The 20,405-nt window shown below is 39.0% G+C and overlaps 1 protein-coding gene and 1 long non-coding RNA gene across 5 annotated transcripts in view; one reads left to right on the forward strand and one right to left on the reverse strand.

Moving 5' to 3' along the window:
• LOC140975272 (protein DA1-related 1-like) overlaps positions 1-15,005 on the forward strand; it is a 40,732-nt gene extending 25,727 nt beyond the window's left edge. For all 4 annotated transcript variants that reach the window (XM_073438886.1, XM_073438887.1, XM_073438888.1 and 1 more), the window contains 7 exons: positions 11,413-11,496; positions 12,954-13,073; positions 13,184-13,396; positions 13,520-13,582; positions 13,696-13,814; positions 13,899-13,957; positions 14,672-15,005. In XM_073438886.1, coding sequence (XP_073294987.1) covers positions 11,413-11,496; positions 12,954-13,073; positions 13,184-13,396; positions 13,520-13,582; positions 13,696-13,814; positions 13,899-13,957; positions 14,672-14,991 — 978 coding nt within the window. In that variant the 3' untranslated portion in view covers positions 14,992-15,005. The remainder of the gene's footprint in view (positions 1-11,412; positions 11,497-12,953; positions 13,074-13,183; positions 13,397-13,519; positions 13,583-13,695; positions 13,815-13,898; positions 13,958-14,671) is intronic.
• Positions 1-19,954, reverse strand: part of LOC140975927 (uncharacterized) — a 91,222-nt gene extending 71,268 nt beyond the window's left edge. Inside the window, exon 1 of the long non-coding RNA XR_012175075.1 lies at positions 19,865-19,954. This is a non-coding gene — a long non-coding RNA (uncharacterized lncRNA). The remainder of the gene's footprint in view (positions 1-19,864) is intronic.
• Between the last annotated feature and the right edge of the window lie 451 nt (positions 19,955-20,405).

Consider the following 20,405-nt stretch of genomic DNA (forward strand, 5'->3'; position numbering starts at 1 on the left):
GTCCACGAGTTCAAGGGCAAGTGTTTGCCCTAAACCAAGAACAAGCTGAGGAGCAAAACGAGAGAGTCATTGCAGGTAATTTTATCTTATGTGGTATTCCTGCATATGTATTAATTGACACTGGGGCATCGCATTCATTCATAGCATCAATGTTTGTTAAGAAGCATAAACTACCCTACGTGTCATTAGATGTTTTGATGTCGGTGTCTACACCGATGGGACAAGAGGTTTTAGCTAAGCGACTTGTAGTAGACTGTTTGTTAGAGTTTGAGGGAAAATACTTGTCTGCCAATTTGATGATATTGGCTATGGAAGATTTCGATTGTATTATGGGAATCGACCTATTGACTAAGTATAGAGCGACGGTAGATTGTTATCAACGTCTCGTTCAGTTTCGTCCAGAAAGAGACGAGAATTGGTTTTTCTTTGGCGAGGGAGCTCGACCTCCAATGCCAGCAGTGTCTGCTATTTGGGACATTCGGGCTTTAGCGAAAGGAGGAGAAGGATACCTCATTTATGCTGTTGACGTATCGAAGGATGTGATCGACGTGAAGAACATTCCAGTTGTCGATGAATTTCCTGATGTTTTCCCCGATGAGATTCCTGGATTTCCTCCGGAGAGGGAAGTGGAAGCGGAGATAGAGTTGATACCAGGAACCGCACCTATCTCCAGAGCGCCTTATAGATTGGCACCAACGGAGAGGAAAGAGTTGAAGCAACAGTTACAAGATCTTCTTGACAAGGGGTACATTAGACCCAGTGTGTCTCTTTGGGGAGCACCAGTGTTGTTCGTTAAAAAGAAGGATGGGTCTATGCGGCTTTGCATAGATTATAGACAGTTGAACCGAGTAACAATCAAGAGTAAATATCCGTTACCACAGATTGATGACTTGTTTGATCAACTGCAAGGAACTTCAGTGTACTCGAAGATCGATTTACGGTCTGGGTATCATCAACTTCGAGTTCATCAACGTGATATCCCCAAGACTGCATTTCGAACAAGGTATGGGCATTACGAGTTTCTAGTGATGCCGTTTGGTTTGACGAATGCTCCAGCAGTATTTATGGATTTGATGAACCGAGTATTCCAGGAGTATCTTGACAAGTTTGTCATTGTCTTTATTGATGACATACTGGTATACTCTCGTAGTCTTGAAGAGCATGCACAACATTTAAGGATTGTGTTGCTAACCTTAAAGAATCACCGACTGTATGCTAAGTTGAACAAGTGCGAGTTTTGGCTCGACAGAGTTGTCTTCTTAGGACATGTTATATCCAAAGATGGGATATCAGTGGATCCTAGCAAGATCGAAGCAGTGTTGAGTTGGGCACGGCCGGAATCAGCTCAAGAGATAAGAAGTTTTCTAGGTTTGGCAGGATATTACCGGAGATTTATCTCAGGATTTTCTCAGATCGCCAAACCATTGACACAGCTGACGTGTAAGAATGTGCAGTTCGAATGGACACATGATTGTGAAAATAGTTTCAATGAATTACGTCAACGTTTGACAACTGCACCAGATTTAGCTCTTCCATCTGGATCAGGAGGGTACATTGTGTACACTGATGTATCACTTCTGGGACTTGGGTGTGTTTTAAACCAGAATGGTCATGTGATTGCATATGCATCCAGACAGTTGAAGAAGCATGAAGAGAATTATCCAGTTCATGATCAGGAATTAGCAGCGATTGTGTTTGCTTTGAAGATCTGGCGACATTATCTCTACAGAGAGAGATTTGAGATTTTTACAGATCACAAGAGTTTGAAGTATATCTTTACTCAAGCAGAGTTGAATATGCGCCAAAGAAGATGGATGGATTTGTTAAAAGATTATGATTGCGAAATCAAGTATCATCCAGGATCAGCGAATCTTACAGCTGATGCTCTTAGTCGCAAGGTGAGATTATCTGCACTTCAGACAAGTTTCATATCAAGTGTAATTCAAGATTGTTGTTCTCTGGGATTTCACTTTCGGCATAAGAAAGGAATGGAACACATTCGAGTAACGAGCATTTTATCTGAACCGAAGTTGTATGCCAAAATCAGAGAAGCTCAATTTTCTGACCCGAAAGTGAAAAAGTTAGCAAGGTTAGCTAATGGAGACAACACATCTGGTTTTGCGTTCCAAACAGATGGAACTTTGTGTCTGTCGGGAAGAATCGTAGTTCCAGAAGATTCTGAATTAAGAGACGATATTTTATCTCAAGCCCATAGGAGTAAGTTGAGTATCCACCCTGGAAGCATGAAAATGTATAAGGATTTGAAGACCAAGTTTTGGTGGAAGGGTATGAAGAAAAGTGTTTACCAGTTTGTAGCGAAGTGTTTGGTTTGTCAGCAAGTGAAAGCTGAACATCGACGACCAGGAGGATTACTTCAGAATCTTCCTATCCCTGAGTGGAAGTGGGAGCATGTGACGATGGATTTTGTCACCTACTTGCCGTTGTCTGCTAAGAATTGTGATGCAATTTGGGTTGTTGTGGACCGACTGACTAAGTCAGGACATTTCATTCCGTATAGTCGGGAATATAGTTTCGATCGCATGGCAATACTATACATCCAAGAGATTCTTAAATATCATGGTGTGCCAACAAGTATAGTCAGTGATAGAGATCCACGCTTTACCTCAAGGTTCTGGGGAAGTTTTCAAAAAGCGTTGGGAACGACATTGAGTTTGAGTACTGCCTATCATCCAGAGACCGATGGTCAGTCTGAGAGGACTATTCAGACACTCGAGGACATGTTGCGTGCTTGTGCTTTGGATTTTGGACCAGCATGGCATGATCATCTGCCGCTTGTGGAGTTTGCATATAACAATAGCTACCACAGCAGCATTGGTATGGCTCCATTCGAAGCATTATATGGTAGACGTTGTCGTACTCCATTGTTTTGGGACGAAGTAGGAGAACGACAAGTGCAAGGACCTGAATTAGTGCAACAAGCGATTGACGTAGTGGAATTGATTAAAAAGAGAATTAAAGCTGCACAAGATCGTCAATCGAGTTACGCGAATACCAAGCGTAGACCTCTACAGTTTCAGTCAGGGGAAAAAGTTTTCCTTAAAGTTTCACCATTTCGCAGGGTGATGAGATTTGGACTCAAGGGAAAATTAGCCCCAAGATTCATCGGACCTTTTGAGATCTTGGAATGTGTTGGAAATTTGGCATATCGATTGGCTTTGCCGCCGTATCTGTCCAGCATTCATAATGTCTTTCATGTATCTTTGCTACGACGGTATGTAGCAGATGAATCGCACGTTCTTGGTCCGACAGATGTTCAACTTGAAGAAGACTTGACTTATGTCGAGCAGCCACTTTTAATCCTAGGTAGGAAAGAGAAAAAGCTCAGAAACAAGACCATTCCACTTGTTTTAGTGCAATGGCAACGCCGAGGTACTGCAGAGGCGACATGGGAGTTAGAGAGTCGTATGCGCTCAGAGTATCCGCATTTGTTTTGAGTTGTATCTTTGTAATCATGAGTTGTATTTTATTCAGTTGTTTTGTACTTCAGTTCTGATTTCGAGGACGAAATCTTTTTAAGGAGGGGAGGATGTAATGACCCGAATTCGTATTTTGAATGAAGTATTAATTAAGAGATAATTAAAGAGTTGTTAATTAAGTATTATTAACGAATTGATAATTTGGGATTAATCTGTTGGATCCACCGAATTTTAAATGGATAACCCGATCTACTTCCGATTACGTTATCTCGAGAAATCCAACCAGACGAATGAGATTCTGACACGTGGCAGATAAGATTGATTCGGATTTCTGAAATAGTCCGGATGCAGCCTATAAATGGAAGCCGAATTCTTTTGTTTCCTACACCGCATCCTTCAGAGAGAGAGTTCTAGTCTTTTACCTTAGGTTTTCTAGCCAGTTTCTAGGGCACTTTGGTGTCGGGAAGTTTCGGAGCTAGTGTCGACTCGAGGGGGGGTCGGTGAGCTGAGATCGAGACATCATCAGCGGGCTGACGACGGACGCAGGTATAATCCTAAAGCCTTTAGGAAGAACTTTATAGCATGTTTGGTAATTCAGAATCTGGTTTGATAGTGATTTCATATTGTTGGTATTGTCTAGGTTAAGAGCTTTCTGTCAGATTGTTTTAGTAAGGTACGTGATGTACTGACTGAGATATCCAAGCGTAGTATACACACTTATATGCTGCATATTTATGTGTTGCATTATACATGTTTTACTGCTTTGGCATATTATGCATGACATATCATGTTGAGCCTGATATCTTTTGAGATATACCTCGTTTGTTGGGGCCGCTCAGCCCTATTCTGTATTGTGGACGATGGGGCATCGAGAGCCACAGTGTCCGACGGGACCCGCGGGCTCTGATGACCTGGACATTGTAGGTCCACGTCTTGATGATGAGTGTGGGAGCCAAAACATGCCTAGGGCAGATCAGAGACTACACACTCAGGCGCCTCTAGACTGAGCATGAGATTCTTGACTTGATCTTTGATATCCGAGCATATTGCATTTCGCATGCATCATATCAGTTTGTATACTCGTACATTCTCGTATTGGGCGATTGTCGCTCACGTCCTTGTTTTCATCTTGGGCACCCCATTCCACGGGGCAGGTCTTAGGTTGGACGGTTCGGACGACCAGGGCAATGACTAGAGCAGTTGAGTTTTCGGTGGTGATCCAGTGGAGGTTTTATGTGGTTCATCGTTTTATTGTTTAGAATTATGTTTCGATATGGTTATATTAATGTTTAAGACTGCTGTTGTTTGCTCTGTTTTAATTTGGGTTGTAAGATGATTAAGTATTTGGTTTCCGCTGTTTAATTGTTGTTATTAAGTTTTAATGTTGCATGCTTAGTAGTCTGTTTAGTAGTGGTTCGGGTAAGGGCGCTACACCATCGATTGAAATTCAGCTTATGCACTACTTCTAGAAACAACACTTTGTTTTTTGCTTCTCCAACTAACTAAGTTGCCTCATAGAAGCTTACAATATCCCGATGTAGATCTTTTATCGGTTCTTGACCTAGCCCAGTCTGTATCAGACTTCAACTTTTCTTTCCCCGTTTTTTTTAAAGAACGAGCCTTTTCCAGGAGTTGCCTTAGATATCGAAACATACGAAATATAGCTTAAAGATGATGCTTATAAGGAGAATGCATGAACTGGCTTACCAAACTCAGCGAAAGCTATATCTGGTCGAGTGGGAGACAAATAAATTAACTTCCTAACTAATCTTTGATATCTGTCAGTATCAACGGGACCTTCTCCTTTCACCTTACCAAGCTTCAATGGGCAAAAATAGGAATAGCTTTCCCACAGTAGGTTCCATGGAGTTAATAAGCCAAGCACTGACCATGGAGTTTTCCAAGCGCCATTGGAGATATTTCGGATCATCTATGGCTGGAGATTTTGTTTCCCCAGTCAAGATGCCCAATTTTCCTGTCAGTCAATCACTAGCCATTAGCCGGACAGATTGAGCCCATTCCAAGTAGTTTCTGTCATTCAATTTTATGAATGGTAATTTGCAGAGAAGTTTTGGAAATTGGCATTGTCTGTGATGGTTGCAAAATTACGTCCTTCTTGTAGGAACTCGCAGTTGGATGCTGGAGAGCTTGAGCCCATCATCGCTGTTTTCTAGTCCATCTTTTTCCTACTGATGTTTCTGGGCTTTTTTTCAAATGAGATGCTGGGATTTTTGGGCTTAAGCAACAGGTTGCGGCAGAACAAAACCTGAAGAATTTGATAAACTAAATTCTTAAATTTTATTAATGTCAAACAGAGTATAAATACAAGGAACAGAGATAAAGAAATATCCTAAAACTAGGAAACAAAATCAAATAAAATCAGGAACAAAATAAAATTAAATCAAATCTAGGATTCTAATATTAATAAAAGGAAACTAAATATTACGTATATCTCTCCTAACTTTTAATAATTCGACACTCTTCCTCAAGTTGGGACGTAAATGTCATACATTCCCAACTTGTTACATATTTCATCAAAGTTAGGACTAATCAAAGCTTTGGTCAAGATATCCGCAAGTTGTTCACGAGTTGGAGTATACCGCAGTAATACTTCAGTACTCTTAATCTTCTCGGCAATAAAGTGACGATCGATTTCGACATGCTTAGTATGGTCATGATGAACAGGGTCTTTAGCAAAGCTAATCGCAGCTTGATTATCGCACTTGAGGATCACAGACTCATGGTACGACATCTTCAATTCGGCCATCATTCTTCTAATCCATATCCCTTTAAGGAAAACGCCCGAAACTCAGCTTCAGCACTGCTTCTTGACACAACGGGTTGCTTCTTGCTCCTCCAAGTCACCAAATTTCCCCATAAGAAGGAACAGTAACCCGTAGTAGATCTTCGGTCAAAATGACTTCCTGCCCAATCAGCATCCGAAAACATAATGATGTTACGATCATCATGTTTCTGAAATAAAAGCCCCTTTTCGGGAGACTTCTTCAGATACCGAAATATGCGGTAGACTGCATCCATGTGGCATTGCTTCGGATTATGCATGAACTGATTTACGTAGCTAACCGCGAAGCCAATGTCCGATCGTGTCTGCGACAGGTAGATCAATCGTCCCACCAATCGTTGATACCGTTGTTTCTCGACGGGATCTCCTTCGAGTACGCCTTCGGCCTCTCGAGTCGATACCATTGGTGTGCTTGCAGGTTTACAACCGAGCATCCCAGTATCGCTAAGTAAATCGAATACATGTTTCTGCTGAGAAACAGATATGCCCTTCTTTGAACGGGTAATTTCCATACCTAAAAAGTAGCGGAGAGGTCTCAAATCCTTCACCTCAAACGTCCGAGCTAACGTAGCCTTGATACTACTGATTTCCTCTTCATCATCTCCAGTTAATATAATGTCATCCACATACACAATAAGGATGGCAATTCTATTATCTTGAGAATGTTTAACAAAGAGCGTATGATCCGTTTGGCACTGGACAAACCACTGGTCTTTAACCACCGTGGAAAACTTTCCAAACCACGCTCTCGGCGATTGTTTGAGACCGTAGATGGACTTATGCAGTCGGCACACTTGATTCCCTGGTTCATTCGGAACCACTAAACCGGCGGGAACTTCCATATACACTTCTTCCTTTAGGTCCCCATTAAGAAATGCATTCTTAATGTCCAATTGCTGTAATTTCCAATCGAGATTCGCTGCTAAGGAGAGGAGAATCCGGACAGTATTGAGTTTCGCAACCGGCGCAAATGTCTCTTCATAATCGATCCCATAAGACTGAGTAAACCCACGAGTCACTAATCGAGCTTTCAATCTCTCAACACTTCCATCAGCGTTAAACTTCACCGTAAAAATCCATTTACAACTCACCGCTCTTTTACCAGGTGGCAATTCGGTAATCGACCACGTACCACTCCTTTCTAGAGACGTGAGTTCGGATTTCACTGCTTCAGCCCAACCTGGATGCAGAAGTGCTTCCTGTATGGTATTCGGAATGTAGATATCATCCAGCTTCGTGACATATGCTCGGTAAGGCTGGGAGAGACGTCCGTAGGAGACCCACCTATCAATCGGATGGTCAGTGCATGTACGAGTACCTTTCCGTAGAGCTATAGGCAAGTCTTCCAGATTCTGATTCTGAGGAGCTGGAGTCGGAGCGTTTAGTGTAGTTGTCTCCGGAATTGGGATCGGTGTAGTGGTATCTTCAGCAGCAAGTGTAGGATGTGCTGGAGCTTCACACTCCCCTGACCTCGTCGCCACTGACCTCGCGTCTAGACTTGGAGGTTTGGCGAGGTGGGTGGACTAACATGGGTTTCGGTAGCTGGCGTAGCTGGTGGGTTCGGGTTCGGTGGGACAGTTGGTGTAGTTGACTCAGGTGGTTCGGGATCAAGAAGGATTTTACAAAACGGGACTTCGATTGTAGATTGTTTCTCCCCCTGAAGGACAGTTTTGGGGTAATATGGAGTATCCTCAAAAAAGTTAACATCCATAGTTGTGAATGTTTTTCGAGAGACGGGGCAGTAACATTTGTATCCTTTTTTGTTAGAGGAGTACCCGATGAATACACACTTGGTAGCCCGAGGATCAAGCTTACTACGGGAATGAGGGTAGATGTGAACGAAAGCGGTGCAACCAAATATTTTTGGTGATAGATGAGACGATAATGTATTGATATGTGGGAAACTGGGCGATAGGGTTTGAAAAGGGGTGACATACTGCAAAACCTGGGACGGGAGCCGATTGATAAGATAGGCAGCAGTCAAAACAGCCTCTCCCCACAGGTATTTTGGCACATTCATGGAGAATAGGAGGGAACGTGCGACCTCTAAAAGGTGACGGTTTTTTCTTTAGGCAATCTCGTTTTGTTGCGGTGTGTCGACGCAAGAGCTGATTTGGACAATGCCCTGCTTGGTGAAATAAGATCCTAAAGTGGTGTTGAAGTAGTCACGGGCATTATCAGACTTGAGAACCCGAATACGGGTATTGAATTGTGTTTGGATCATAGTGTTAAAGGCTGGAAATATATGGGCGAGATCAGATTTGTCCTTCATAAGAAAGACCCATGTAAGGCCGGGTATGATCGTCGATGAAGGTGACGAACCACCGGGCTCCATTTATATTGGGTACCCGAGATGCGCCCCAAATGTAACCGTAGATGAGTGAAAATGGTTGAGAAGGTTTGTATGGGATAGGATTATATGAGACCCGAGTGTGTTTTGCAAGTTGACAGATATATCACAATGAAAAAACCTCGACTTTTTATTAACGAATAAATTCGGATACAATTTTTAAAGATAAAAAAACTTGGATGACCTAACTGAAAGTGTAAGCGCATAACATCACTTCCAGAATCTATATGAAAACCAAAACTAGAATTTGAACAGGAATGGGAGCAAGACTCGAGGCTAGATAAACTTGTATTGAGGAGATAGAGGCCTGAGCACATCCTAGCACTGCCAATCGTCTTCATCGATCCCAACTCCTGGAAAAAACACACATTATTGGAAAAATTAGCCGAGCACTGTTCATCGGTTGTCAATTTACTAATGGACAATAAATTGCAATCCAAAGAAGGAACATGCAACACAGATTTAAGAGTAGAGTCGGAGGAAATCTGTTCGGATCCGAAACCAGCAATCCGGGTCTTGGTGCCATCTGCAATGCGAACATGGAGAGAGTCGGTATTGGGATGGTACGTTGTAAAGAGATTCCGGTTGCCGGTCATATGGTCGGAGGCACCCGAGTCGACAATCCAAGAGCACGAGAACTGCTGAGCGGAAATTAGAGCAAGAACTTCTGTACCTTTGGTAGCGTGAAGGCTGGTGGATTTAGATCCAGTAGCATGTTGCGCTAAGGTTGCAGAAATGATTTGTTGCCGTGCTTCAATCGGTTGAGGAGAGAACGGACTGTCGTTGGCCTGGTCGCCTGAGGGCTGAACTGAGAGGCCGCGGTTGGTCTTGGCAGTTGGAGGACGGGAGGATTTCCAATCAGAAGGTTTGCCATGGAGAATCCAGCAAGTGTTCTTCGTGTGCTCTGGTTTGGGTGACTTACGCCTCTCTTGTTGAGTTGCTCCAGTAGCACCGAGTGAAAACCCGAGGAGGGCAGAACCATCAACCTAGGTAGAAGGTGGTCCCATCATGACCTTCTTGCGGCTTTCTTCACGGCAAATCTCAGCAAAAGCTTCTCGAAGACCCAAGAATGGCTTGGCACTCATTACTCTGCCTCGAACATCATTTAGTTCTTTGTTGAGACCGAGTAGAAACTTGAAGGTGCGCTTCTGCTCCACAATCTTGCGATAGCGCTGACCATCTTCCGGAAACTTCCAAGCGTGGGTTTCAAAAACATCAAGTTGTTGCCATTGTTTGGTGAGGGCATTATCGTACTGAGTGACACTGAGTTCTCCCTGCCGGAGGTCGGGAAGGGCTGATTCAATAGCCGACAGTTCCGAGGTGTTATCATAGTACTGAGTGACACTGAGTTCTCCCTGCCGGAGGTCGTGCAGGGCTGATTCAATCGCCGACAGTTCCGCGGTGTTATCGGAACTTGAATACGTCTCACGGACTACCTCCCAAACATCTTTAGCAGTCTTGTAGAGAAGGAAATTTTCACCTACTTCCAAACTCATGGAATTGATGAGCCATGACATGATTAAGTGATTCTCCGTCTTCCACTTCTTATAGCCGGCGTCAGTTTTTGCTGGGGCTTCAATTTCTCCTGTGAGGTACTCTTCTTTGCCGCGTCCACAGATGAACATTCTTACGGATTGGGACCATTGCAAGTAGTTCGGACCTGTAAGGCGGTGAGGAGTGATAAGGAGAGAGTTATTGGAAGGGTTGGGATTCGGCTCAAGGATATCGGATTTTTCCTCCGAAGAGGTTCCTGTGGCGAGACCATGTTTTACCATTATAGCTCTTATACCATGAAGAATTTGATAAACTGAATTCTTAAATTTTATTAATGTCAAACAGAGTATAAATACAAGGAACAGAGATAAGGAAATATCCTAAAATTAGGAAACAAAATCAAATAAAATCAGGAACAAAATAAAACTAAATCAAATCTAAGATTCTAATCTAATAAAAGGAAACTAAATATTACGTATATCTCTCCTAACTTTTAATAATTCGACAAAACCAGTGTCATTTGTGCAAAGAAATTGGCAGCGTAACACATAAGAAGCGCGGAACAAGTGCATCACAACGCTGGGTAGGGTTCTACGTTTTTCAGGACGACCGAGAACAGCAAATTGAAGGGCTCTGCGGCTGCTTTGCAATTTTGCAAACCCTTGTTTTTTTTAATTATCGAGCTGTGGCTCTAATACCATGTCAAGTAGAGGAGAAAACATGGGTAAAAAAATATTATTATTTCTCATTATTCATCGGTTAAAGATCTGTACAATAAATAAGCCAAATAAGAGTCATTCATGGAACAATTCTAGGCTAAATAGTAGCGACAGATTCTAATTTTATGGTAAATTCTCTTACTACTTTTCCCTACGAGCCATCCAGAAATAATCCAATAGCATTCCACTCTGCATCTGGTATCTGTTCAGAGTTTCAGTAATTTATTTTAGTAATTTGCAGCTTTTGGAAACTTTCTTGTGTTGCTCTTGGCTTCTTTTTGACTCCCAACTTGGTTTTTAAATATTTTTGGCATAACATTTTACCATGTCTTTACTGCATTTTGCCTTCACCAAGTTTCTTGTTGATTACCAATAAGCTGTTCACACTCGTTAGAATTGTAACCATGCTTAACATGAAGATTACTTGTAGTTCATGACTCCATGTGCAATTGAAAAATTGAAAGAGGAAAAAAGTGGTGGAGCTCAGGTTATAAATAGTGAAGTCAACTGAACAAGTGCAATACAGATTTAAAAAGTTGTACTCTTTTTTTTCCTTGATCTTTTTTACAAGTAAAATTAATTAATCTCAGTTGTAAATCTCTGATACAGTTTTCCATGTCTGGGAGCAACCCATATCATAAAGCTTGTTACAAGGAGTCTTATCTACCTAAATGTGATGTGTGCAAACACTTTGTAAGTACTTTATCCTATTGGCTATTCGCTGTTTGAATCTCTCAAAGGCTTTTTGTTTCTCTAATCTGTTGTAGTAATAATATTACATCACATGTTTTGCTATTTCTACTTTTTTCAAATTGTTTGCGTCCATGTGTTTTTCAGCTTCTTAAATGTCTAGCCTTAGATGTTAACTGTGTAAGGGATACAAAGTGAGTGGTGGAAGGCTGAGAAATTCAAAGTGGAGGATGGCACGGGAGGTGGTTATTTAAAGATGTTGTGTGATTCTCGAAAGGTGATAGGTCTGAAGGTTGAAAATGAGATAGTGTTTATGGTGGTTAGGTTTAAAGAGAGGTGCTAATGGATGGACAAAGTTTGACTGTTGCCATCGAATTTTGTCAACCACAGGGTGGTGGTAGTGGATAGGACGTAGTTTAGGGTATATGAGCCTGGACATACTTAGGTTTTGAGAGCTTCTCAGCGTTCGCAAAGATTACAGCTCTTTTTCTGAATTTGGTTTTCTTACTAACATTTTCCATGACACGGGGCAAAAAAGTTCGTGGCACTGGATAGTTATCCTGCCCCATAATCCTATTTGCAGTTTTTTTGCTGCCATTAAAATAAATATTTAATGTTTTGGCATGTGTCCATATTAAGTAGATGTTCCCATACCTCATCAAATTCTTTATTGAGCTTGGATAGGAATCACATATGCTGTCTTCTACCACCAATTTTGAAATGATCAAGTTCCTGCAACAGCTTTGTGAGAGCTAAAGGATAAAAATGAAGAGATTCTATACTCTAGATACATCAATGATCATCCTATTCGCATTAAACCGTTGACTAAAGAAATAAGTTTGTTACATTTACGCATCAAGCTGGGTTATCTCTTTGGGTGTTCTATGTAAATAAGATCTATTCAATGTAGTCGCTCCAATAATGTAGGCATATATGAATATACTTGAATATGTCAATGTTCCACTTGAAGTTAAGGGCAAAGAAAAATATTTTTTTTGGTGGTTCACTTTTGAGTTGGTTCATGTGGACGGTGAGGAATAAGTGAATCTTTGAAGATCAAGAAGACTCGATTGAGGAGTGTTGGGACAAGATTAAAATAAGAGTTTCATGTTGGAATTCGAGGATGTAAAGTTCAAATTGTTATCGGTCTCAGATTTGTATTGGAATCGGGTCTAGTATTATGTCTATCTATTTTGATTATAGATCTCACTTCGTTTTATATGGACCTCTGGTTCGCTTTTTATAATTAATTTTAGTAATCAATATAATATTGTTTTTTATATAAAAAAATATATATTTCTTTGAATTCCAAAAGTTCGGACCATTTCCTTATTTTCCATTTTTATTTTCCTTCTCCCTCCTTTGTATATATGTGCATGTATATATATATAACACACAACATGAACTACATTACTATTTTTTACTTCTTTGGCGAGTTTATTTATTTTTTTGTTTTCCAGATCCCGACAAACGCCATTGGCCTTATTGAATATAGGGCGCATCCTTTTTGGTCCCAGAAATACTGTCCTTGTCATGAGCATGATGGAACTCGGAGATGCTGCAGTTGTGAGCGGATGGAGGTAAATTGGAGCCAGATTAAAATATTCTCATTGTTGCTAAGAAAATCTTAATGGTCGTTTGTTAGGGTGCTAACTGCTGATTGATTCGATAAATTACTTGATACTCACAGTCTAGGGATGCAAAATGTGTATCCCTTAATGATGGTCGAAGTCTATGCATGGAGTGTTTAGACTCAGCAATTATGGATACCGATGAGTGCCAGCCTCTTTTTATTGATGTACAAGATTTTTATGAAGGTTTGAATATGAAAGTGACACAGCCAATTCCTTTACTATTGGTTGACAGGCAGGCACTGAATGAGGCACTGGATGGAGAGAGACATGTAAGATTTCGTGTCCAACATTCCAAGATATTTGCTTGTTTGTTTTGACTTTCCTTTCTTGTGAAGAAAAAGTAAGATGAATGGGAAAATCTACTTTTCATTTCCCTTACCCTTTCTTTCTAGGGGCATCATCACATGCCGGAGACACGAGGTCTCTGTCTCTCGGAGGAACAAACCATCGGCACTGTAAGGTCACTGCACTATTATTCTTTGTCATTTGGTCTCTCCTCGGAAAGATCATTCATTTGAAACTTGATCTAATATTGATTAAAGTGTCATGGTTTGCCAATGATCACCAGGTATTGCGCCGACCAAGAATAGGTACTGGAAATCGACCAATAGGAATGAGAACCGAGCCTTATAAATTAACCCGCCATTGCGAAGTGACAGCAATACTTATTTTACATGGTTTTCCAAGGTATTTTCTACATCACATTCTTATTTTAGGCATATTGGATTTCTATTAAAATAAATTTAGTCACTCAATTGTTAAAAGCTGCAGGTTGCTAACAGGATCAATATTAGCTCATGAAATGATGCATGCGTGGCTGCGACTAAATGGTATTTTCTCACAAATGGCTACAATTTATTTTATCTGTCTCCTAATATACCCATGAATAGGAAGACGAATGAATCAAGTCAAGCTGAATATTCCTTATAATTTGCATATTCAAGCTTGAATCATCTTGTTGAATTTTAAATTTTGAGTTATACTATGCTAGGCTTGAATTGTCGTTTTATATTATGAACTCGGCTCAAATTTGATAATTTCGACTACAATCGAATGATTTTGTGCTTTCTGGACGTGCTTGCGAACAAATTGATTCATTTGCACCCCACACTTGTAAGTGTGAAAATTCTCAATTTATTTCATACAACAATCAATTAACTTTAATTTCAGAAATCAGTTTTTTCTTGAAGTATGAATAATTCGATTGCTTTGTAAGAACAGTTCTTAACATGCAATATCTTACTGAAATGACGTTGAATTTAGTGATGTTAATATTGATTAATTATGTAGTAACTTATACAGTATGATCTCTCCCTGTATTGATTAGAAATCTTGTTTTTCCATAGCAACTTTTTCAATAAAAATATGAACGTCACATATTCTCACTTTTAGTTTCGATATTGAAGTATCTATTTAGGTGACATAACCCTTTCGTTCTATTTCATCATAAATCAATGAGTCGTAAATGAAATGAACAGCCTTTCCTCCTATGCGTCTTCCTCTCTTCGATTCAGTTCCTGATATATCACCATTTTTTATGCAAGGTTTTCGAAATCTCAGACAAGATGTTGAAGAAGGTATTTGTCAAGTTCTCGCGAGTATGTGGTTAGAATCCAAAATTTTATCTATGTCTGACCCCAGTGGGGCATCTACTTCATCCTCAATGCCAGCCTCTACACCATCAAGGCAAGGGGCACATTCACCATTTGAGATAAAACTTGGTGTGTTTTTCAAACACCAAATTGCATCAGATATATCTATGGTATATGGAAATGGTTTTAGAACTGGTCATGAGGCAGTTCTGAAGTTCGGGTTGCAGATGACCTTGGATCACATACGGGACACGGGAAATTTTCCTTATTAAGTTATGGTTAGGGTTATACATTCAATTTTTTGGTAATGTGGCACTGCTCATGTTTGGATTGCAGACTCCTCAAGATAAAATATGCGAGATGGGAACTGTCCTTGCTGGATTGAGTGTCAAACTTGGATTATATTTTCTATGAAGGGTGTGGGGTGATAAATTATTTCTTGGCATATATGATAGTTTTTCAGAAAATGTTTAGGGAGTCATCCTTATGCCTACTACAATTCAGGTTCTTACAATGTACTAGAAAATTAAGCTCATTCTTGTACATTTTCTTATTCTTGTCAATTTATGGATAATGATTCAATGTTGTGTATATCCTGTCACATTTTTTGTTGCCTATCATGTTACAAAAACAGTATTTGGCGTGGGATTCAGGTTAGTGGGTCCCTGAACCTGAATCTGACCTATTCGGGCTGGTTTGGGTCAGCGAACTGGTCATGCTGCAAAGATCAAGTTAAGCTTGTCGTGTTGGTATATCAGCTTTAAAACCTGCCCATTTATAGAAAAATTAGGATTTTTGATGATGATGTTTATTTTTATGTATTTTAATGGTTGGTTTAAGCAATTCTTTCCCCTTTAAAGAAAACAGAAGGTTCAGGTTAGATGCGTGTTTCAGGGTTTTGGCGAGCATAGTGAGTCACGTTTGAGTCCTGGTTTCACAAAATCTGCTCAAAGCGCTGAACGCGTTCGATTTTTTTCTGCACATATGATGTGACACAATTTACAATTCTTGCAATATTTAAGTTTCCAGTGCGTTTATATTCTGCCAGACTGATGATAGATATATTTTGGAAGTTGCAATAATTATTTGGTATCATAACAGGAATCTGACACTTGACTAGGGAAACAGAGTGATAAAGACTTTTATCGTTTTGTCAGCAATAAAACGAGATTAGATAATAATAGTAATAATAATAATAAAACGAGATTAAATAAGTGTGTGGCAATGCATGCTTATATCTTTCATGAAACTGTTAAGTGCTTTAATTTGTTTGCAAATTTTTTAACATATTTGTGGAATGCATCATATTAAGTGAAAAATTGAAAATAACTAGGCATTTGAAAGGCAAGATACCTTTTTTTATTCAAAAGTTGGTGCATGGACCATCACTGGTAATAGCAGTTTACTGGTCTGTGAGTTGCTTATGTTTTGGTTTTTTGTTGTCTCTGTATTATATGAGAACTGAGAAGTCAAACCAAGTGTGTATCCCTCAAAGTGGAGCCAGAAAAACTTGTTGGCCATGGTTTAGAGTTGCATTGCTCGAAAGTTGTCTATCCTGGTTTTATTTTTGGATGCTAGCAGATCCCTATCCAAGTGTGTATCCCTCAAAGTGGAGCCAGAATTTGATTTCTAGGATTCGGGATGCTCTGAAAGTGGCAATAAAACTCTGAAGTTTAAGAGATTGGCAGCCTGAGGGGCATAAATCGGGATTTCGAATTGCAGCAGATGACTCTTTATGCTTTAATAACAGGTTTTTCTATCCCGATATGCTTGGCTTAAGAAATAATTTTAGAAATAATGACTTGTTTATAGAGTTACTTTGAGTTGCAATGTTTTGTTGTTTAAATATCGAAGCATCTACATACTTGGCTCTATGATTGTTTAATAAGTTGATACTATAGTTGCAAGCCTTTTTTTCTGAATAATAGTTGCAATCCTTTTAGGGCTTTTTCTATTGTTGTGTGTATAATTGTTAACCTTTTCACTTCTGATTCCCAAAATGAAATTTTTGTTTGGGAGTTCATTATATGAATTATTTAGTATTTTTACATTTTGGCAGAAAATATGATTTTATCAACATCAGTGATTCCCTGCTTCTAATATGTCTGAGCAGCGTTTCAACATCTGTACTTATTGATATAACTGCAGAAATGTCAGCGGTGCTGCGAACTGGATTTGTGTGACCTAAGTAATTGCAGCGGCATAGTTTCCTCTTTTAATTGCTCTTGGATCGATAGCAATCAATTGGCACCAATAATAGAGTGAATGCAATTTCTTCACTTTTCCTTTATTTTCTTGTTTTCTTTTAGGTAGCTTCTATTTGTAAGTTAGTATTGAATCCACACAATTGTCACGCAAATCAATTTATCATCGCTTTATCGTTGCTCTTTATCTATTGGTAAATTCCCATCTCGAGATACTTCCATATGACTTCTACATGTTGCATCAAACTGGTTTGGTGCTTTGATTTCATATGCCGCTAATATTGATCCCAGACTTAGCTTTGGAAATTCCATTCTTTTAGTCCACAGGGTTGGATCAGTTTTTGTTGATGCTTGATTTTTACGTTTCATTCATTTTGTCCTCGTAACGGTGAGACTATTGATTGTAAGAAAGCTTCACCTCACCAATTTTGGAGCATGATCATCAATTTCATGAGATAGATGATGTTCTCCCCTTGAATAACTGAGCCTAAATTGTTAGATATTTACGTGACGACTGCCAATTACTATGTTTTACATGATTGTTGAAACGTTCAATTGGCTGTCAGTTGTTTCATTTCTATTTGAAAGCTTTGAACAGTCTCTATTTAGACAAGAAACGATTGTTCCGATGTTTGCGATGCAAGACATTATGTAACAATTTAAACGGCCTTGAATTTGTTATTTTGCTAACTCTTCTGCTATTCTGTGTTGGATATAACAAACTGCTCTTGATTATTCTCGCGTTGTTACAGGAATTATTTTTTCTTTCATTGAAGGTTCGATTAAGTTTTGTGGAAGAATTCTTAGACCTTCAAGCTGCCGCTGGTTGTAGCTGCAAATACCTTCTTATTTCAACTACTACTTCAGTCCAGGATTTTTCAGATGCATTAACAAAGATCTGGGAATAAAGATGACAGCGTGTCGCAAAGTTGTCACATTTATTCCCCGAATCGATATATAATTTGTTATGAAATGCTATGGTGCTGAGAAGAGTGTCGAATTTCGACAGGAAGATGCCAAAATAATCGTTACTGGGCTGAGATGAAACTAGAGAAGCCTTTTCGCTACTTTGTCCAGATCAACTCTACTTTCTTGATATCCTTGTTCTTTTAAAATTTTTGAATTAATTACATAGTAGTCATGTGAAATCACGATATTGCTAAAAACCCCATATGGATGTTAACTTCCATTGTTTTTAAATTTTAAGAACACATATCCCTGAGTTACAGACAAAGGGTATGTGACCAAAATTTGATAATATGGGAATATGTGATCAAGATTTGAAAACATATAGAAATATATTGGTTTTTTCACAAGTGTTTTTTAGCAATCTCGTGATTTTACAGAGATCTTTTTTTTTTTTTTTGCAGGTAATATTCAATTAAATTATACACTGGGTATTCCTAGTCCAGTTACCGTGCATGTAACTGAATCTTCCTAAATACACTCGATATCTGGTTTTTCATTCCTATTTTCACCATATGCATGTGTCATCCTGCAATTTTGGCCCTTGTCTATTTTATCCTAAGGGAGGCGGCCATCCAGCCTAGCACTTTATAATCTTCCTAGTAATCCAAAATTTGCCAACGTGCGAATCACCAAGCAAGCATATTTGGGTCCGTCATCTGCAGATTTAGTCACATGTAATGCCCAAAAAAAAAAAAATTGTGGGGCCCTTAGCTTCTATTCGTTATTACAATGCAATGTGATTAGAGTTAATTACAGCGGAAAACGAGTTTAAAATTTCTTTACAATGAGCCCAAATATAATTTGAATACTAAAAATAGTATTTCTTCTCACATCATAAAACATGCCCACACATAATCAAAACAACTCATACAACAACAAATCATATCCTCGGGACATACCCCGGTATATATAGATACATAACATATATACTGGAAAAGACCACGAAACCTCAAATCAAACTGTGACTCCCTCCAGAAGTACCATCTCCGGTCTCCTGATATCCTGGAGTACCTGTCATTGTCCACATACAAAGACAACAACAGTCCCATCTGGGGTGAGCAAAGCCCAGTCTGAAGCAACCACAATATATACCACAGATATCTAAACAATGATATATGATATGCAATGCATGTATGTCGTGGAGGTATCAGGTCAAATGCCCATCCACTGAGCACATGTCAGAGTCAATCGAATCGCTATCAAATCAATGCTCGAGCTGGCACACCGGCCTCAATCAGGGATAATCATATGATAGCGTCGACAAAGCGCCATCAAATCCCAAATCTCAATCAATCATCGGGGCCACAAATGACTATGCTTTAAGGGTCATGTAATACCAAACATAGCATTGTGTTCACAAACCCCAGAATCAAATCAAATCATATCAGGGTATCCAAGGATCATAGCTCAACGTGCATGTCATGTATGCCACATCAACTCAACAAATAAGGCATATAGACATGTATCTCAATCCAATCAATCAAACATATATCATATAATACAGATACCTGTCGTATGTTACCCGGTCGCAACATACCTCAATTCTTCGTTCCAGTCGATGTAGCTTGAAGATATCAGTATAATAATCTATCTACATCAATAACATACTCACTTCAATCAATAACATCATTCAATATCAACAACAGAGGTTTCAAATATCTTTTGAAAATTTAAAATTCATATCAAATTCAAATTATAGCATAATTCAATTCCGACTTCAAAACTTAGTTTCTTGTCGGTATCAGAATTAATAATAACTGGCAAATAATTCTTCAATCTCAATTCAACGATTAAAATTTCCTCATTATAATAAATTAGGAAAAATTCGACAGAACATCACTATAATCTTCTCTACTTCGTTAAAATCATACACTATTCAACAATTTTCAATTTCTGTATGATTTAACAATTTATCGGATTTAGTCCAAAAATCAACGAATTTCAAACATCATCAAAAATATGAAATTTATACCTCAAATCGAAGACCTCGTGTCAACGATCTCAGAACTGAAGACGGTTCGTCGATTGGATAAACCGATAAGTCGCAAGATAGAAAAGAAAATCGAAACCCTGATTACCCCTTCTCCCTCTCCTCTTTCTGTCAAAACTTACTGTGAAATAATTCACGTAAGTTTTGATATTTATCTTTTTTTTTTTAATTTTTTTATTTTTTTTAAAAAAAAATATTATATTATATTATTTACGAAATTGCCATCTTTGTCATCAGATAATTACGAAAATGCCATCCCATAATTACGAAAATACCATCGAATAATTACGAAAATGTCATCCCATAATTACGAAAATATCATCGAATAATTACGAAAATGCCATCAAATTTAAATCAAGTATTATTCAACTTAATTACGAAATTGTCATTGACATTTTAACATCAATATATCATTTTGGACCGATCAAACGATTCAATTTTCCAAAACTCAAAACATGAAATTTCTTTATCTTTGAGTTTTATACGTCATATCCAAATCTCAAATCATTTGAACTTCATATGA

Source organism: Primulina huaijiensis, chromosome 4 (assembly GCF_012295235.1).
Source record: "Primulina huaijiensis isolate GDHJ02 chromosome 4, ASM1229523v2, whole genome shotgun sequence".
In the NCBI taxonomy this organism is placed as follows: Eukaryota; Viridiplantae; Streptophyta; class Magnoliopsida; order Lamiales; family Gesneriaceae; genus Primulina; species Primulina huaijiensis.